The sequence below is a fragment of the Penaeus japonicus genome, unplaced genomic scaffold, assembly GCF_977035675.1.
Source record: "Penaeus japonicus unplaced genomic scaffold, GWHDUDI00000001_assembly GWHDUDI00000013, whole genome shotgun sequence".
NCBI lineage: Eukaryota > Metazoa > Arthropoda > Malacostraca > Decapoda > Penaeidae > Penaeus > Penaeus japonicus.
The window spans coordinates 14,729,163-14,731,662 of NW_028234415.1; the positions used below are offsets into that span (position 1 = coordinate 14,729,163).

Below are 2,500 nucleotides of genomic sequence, written 5' to 3' on the forward strand. Positions count from 1 at the left end.
AGCCATTTATATATATACTCTAACTAAAGTTTAGCAATTTAATCCCCACACATAGAATTAGTAAATATTTATACATATGATCCCTGTCACGTCGCTCTGACAAGTTGCACCAACATACGACCAATCAGGACGGAGTGACGTGAATGACGACGAAAGAGGAAAAGGCTGCATACTGAGGTTAGCTAACTTGGTGGAAAGAAAGTACACATGTTGATTAGTTCCAGATTAGCTGGAGGGAACTAGCAATGGTAATTATGCAGAAATGCCCCACGTCGCTGATAAGAACAATTTGGGTTATGGGTGTATGCTCTAATCTCTACTGTGCATGCATAGCAGTTTTAACCCAAGGAAACCATATAAAACAACGGTATAGGTCCTTATGGCATAGAAAGGTACAGAGTACACAAGAAAATATGTATGGCAAATAAAGAAAGATTCACTTACAAATTGTATTTTGATCTGATAACCAATCTAATGCTCATTTCCGTCACAAACTGCTTTCCGGATTTGCACTTCCTCTCCCCATCCAACAGCCTTAGGGACCTTTTGGATATCAACATCATAATGTGTGGTGACAATAAATTTTCTGGGTGCAGCATTAACATATATGCGGTAAACATGCAGCTACTATTCAGTCACCTTCATGGTATGACTTTCAAATAGCCTTGAAGTTCTCAAAGATTGTGACGTTGGAGTAATGAGCCGCATGACACTGACCTTGTTGGAGTAATGAGCTGCATGACACTGACCTTGATGTAAGATAATAGTGATTGTTTATGGCCTATTGAACATCCAAGAATTATATTTATTCCTGGAACTGTTACAAGTCAGATATATCTCTTTCTCTTACTCATATTCAAACGAATACGAATACGCATACGCATACGCATACGCATACTCATACTCATACTCATACTCATACTCATACTCATACTCATACTCTTACTCTTACTCTTACTTACTCCTACTTACTCCTACTTACTCTTACTTCTCTCTCTTTCTTTCTTTCTTTCTTTCTCTCTTTCTTTCTTTCTTTCTTTCTTTTCTTTCTTTCTTTCTTTCTTTCTTTCTTTCTCTCTCTCTCTCTCTCTCTCTCTCTCTCTCTCTCTCTTCTCCTCTCTTCTCTCTTCTCTCTTCTCTTCTCTTCTCTTCTCCTCTCTTCTCTCCTCTTCTCTCTCCTCTCTCTCTCTCTCTCTCTCTCTCTCTCTCTCTCTCTCTCTCTCTCTCTCTCTCTCTCTCTCTCTCTCTCTCACTCACTCACTCACTCACTCACTCACTCACTCACTTACTTGCTCCCTTGTTAATTATGAAAAAAAAACAATTTTTGAATGTGTCTAAGGTTTGGGACTGCCTGAGTTCTTTCAAGTAAATATATAAGTTTTTATGAATCAAAGCCTGTGTTTAAGTTATTTAATCAACTTTATTTTACAGGTGATCAGATATCCAATGAAATTTTACAAAAAATGACCAGTAAAAAGGAACTTCTTACAACAGTGGAAAGACAAAAGGAACAGTTATCGAAATATGAAGCAAAATTGAAAGGTATGTCAAAGTAGATTTATTTCCCATAGGAGTATATGTTTTGTTATTTGTATGTTTAATATATATATATATATATATATATATATATATATATAATATATATATATGTATATATATATATATAAAATATGTATATATATGTATATATATATTTTTTTTTTTTTTTTTTTTTGTTTTTTTTTTTGATTATTTGATTGAATGATATTGATGTAATTTGATTACATTGAATTTGTCTTCACACTCTCTCTTTTTTTTTTCCTTTTCTTGTTTGACTAAATTTGGTGTGGATATATAAAAACAATTTTTTTTTTATAAACTGAAGTTTTATACTTTAATTTCATATTTTTGGTGGTCAAAACACATTTCTTCATGAAAAGAAACAAAATGTCACATGATTATGTCTTTTTTTTACGGGAAATAGTAGTTCAAAGATTAACAAAATTCTTAAAGTGAAAGTGCTATGCTTTTGAAGCGTATATTGCTTACCACTGTAATTCATGGCAAAAGCAAAAAGAAAGATTAATGGCAAGACCAGCATAAGAAGTATCATATTAACCCATTAACAGTGGATGGCATGATTTGCTGCAAAGGCAGAGTCGGTCGTAGACACGGATGGCACCATGACAGACATGTAAAACAGTCATCCTACTGCACAGACCTTTTTTTAATACCGCAACCAATGGGTTAAAGGCATATAGTAAAGAGGAAATAGAAGTGCAGAAGTCTGTAGAGGACTAACAACTGGATGAAATTCAAAGACAAAGCTGAGAAGAAAGGTGGTGTTCTAAAAATAGAACGAGATGTAAATAGTTTTCTGTAATGGATAATGATAATTGTTTTAAAAGTTGGGAAAGTAATGAAGAAATGTCAGATTCCATTGTACGTGCTTGATCAGAATCTTTTTGGTTGACTGAATATTCCAAATAAGTGGATGTAAATATGACACTTTATGAGGTAG

At 33.8% G+C, this 2,500-nt stretch overlaps 1 protein-coding gene across 3 annotated transcripts in view; it reads left to right on the plus strand.

Moving 5' to 3' along the window:
- Nucleotides 1–62: 62 nt before the first annotated feature.
- The window catches only part of LOC122263908 (GRIP and coiled-coil domain-containing protein 1), an 18,234-nt gene continuing 15,796 nt past the window's right edge, over nt 63–2,500 (plus strand). For 2 of the 3 annotated variants that reach the window (XM_043032547.2, XM_043032548.2), the window contains exons 1-2: nt 63–177; nt 1,432–1,542. In XM_043032547.2, coding sequence (XP_042888481.2) covers nt 1,464–1,542 — 79 coding nt within the window. In that variant the 5' untranslated portion in view covers nt 63–177; nt 1,432–1,463. Of the gene's footprint in view, nt 178–371; nt 393–1,431; nt 1,543–2,500 lie in introns of those variants that run through there. The other variant, XM_086543213.1, reaches the window with a different exon arrangement.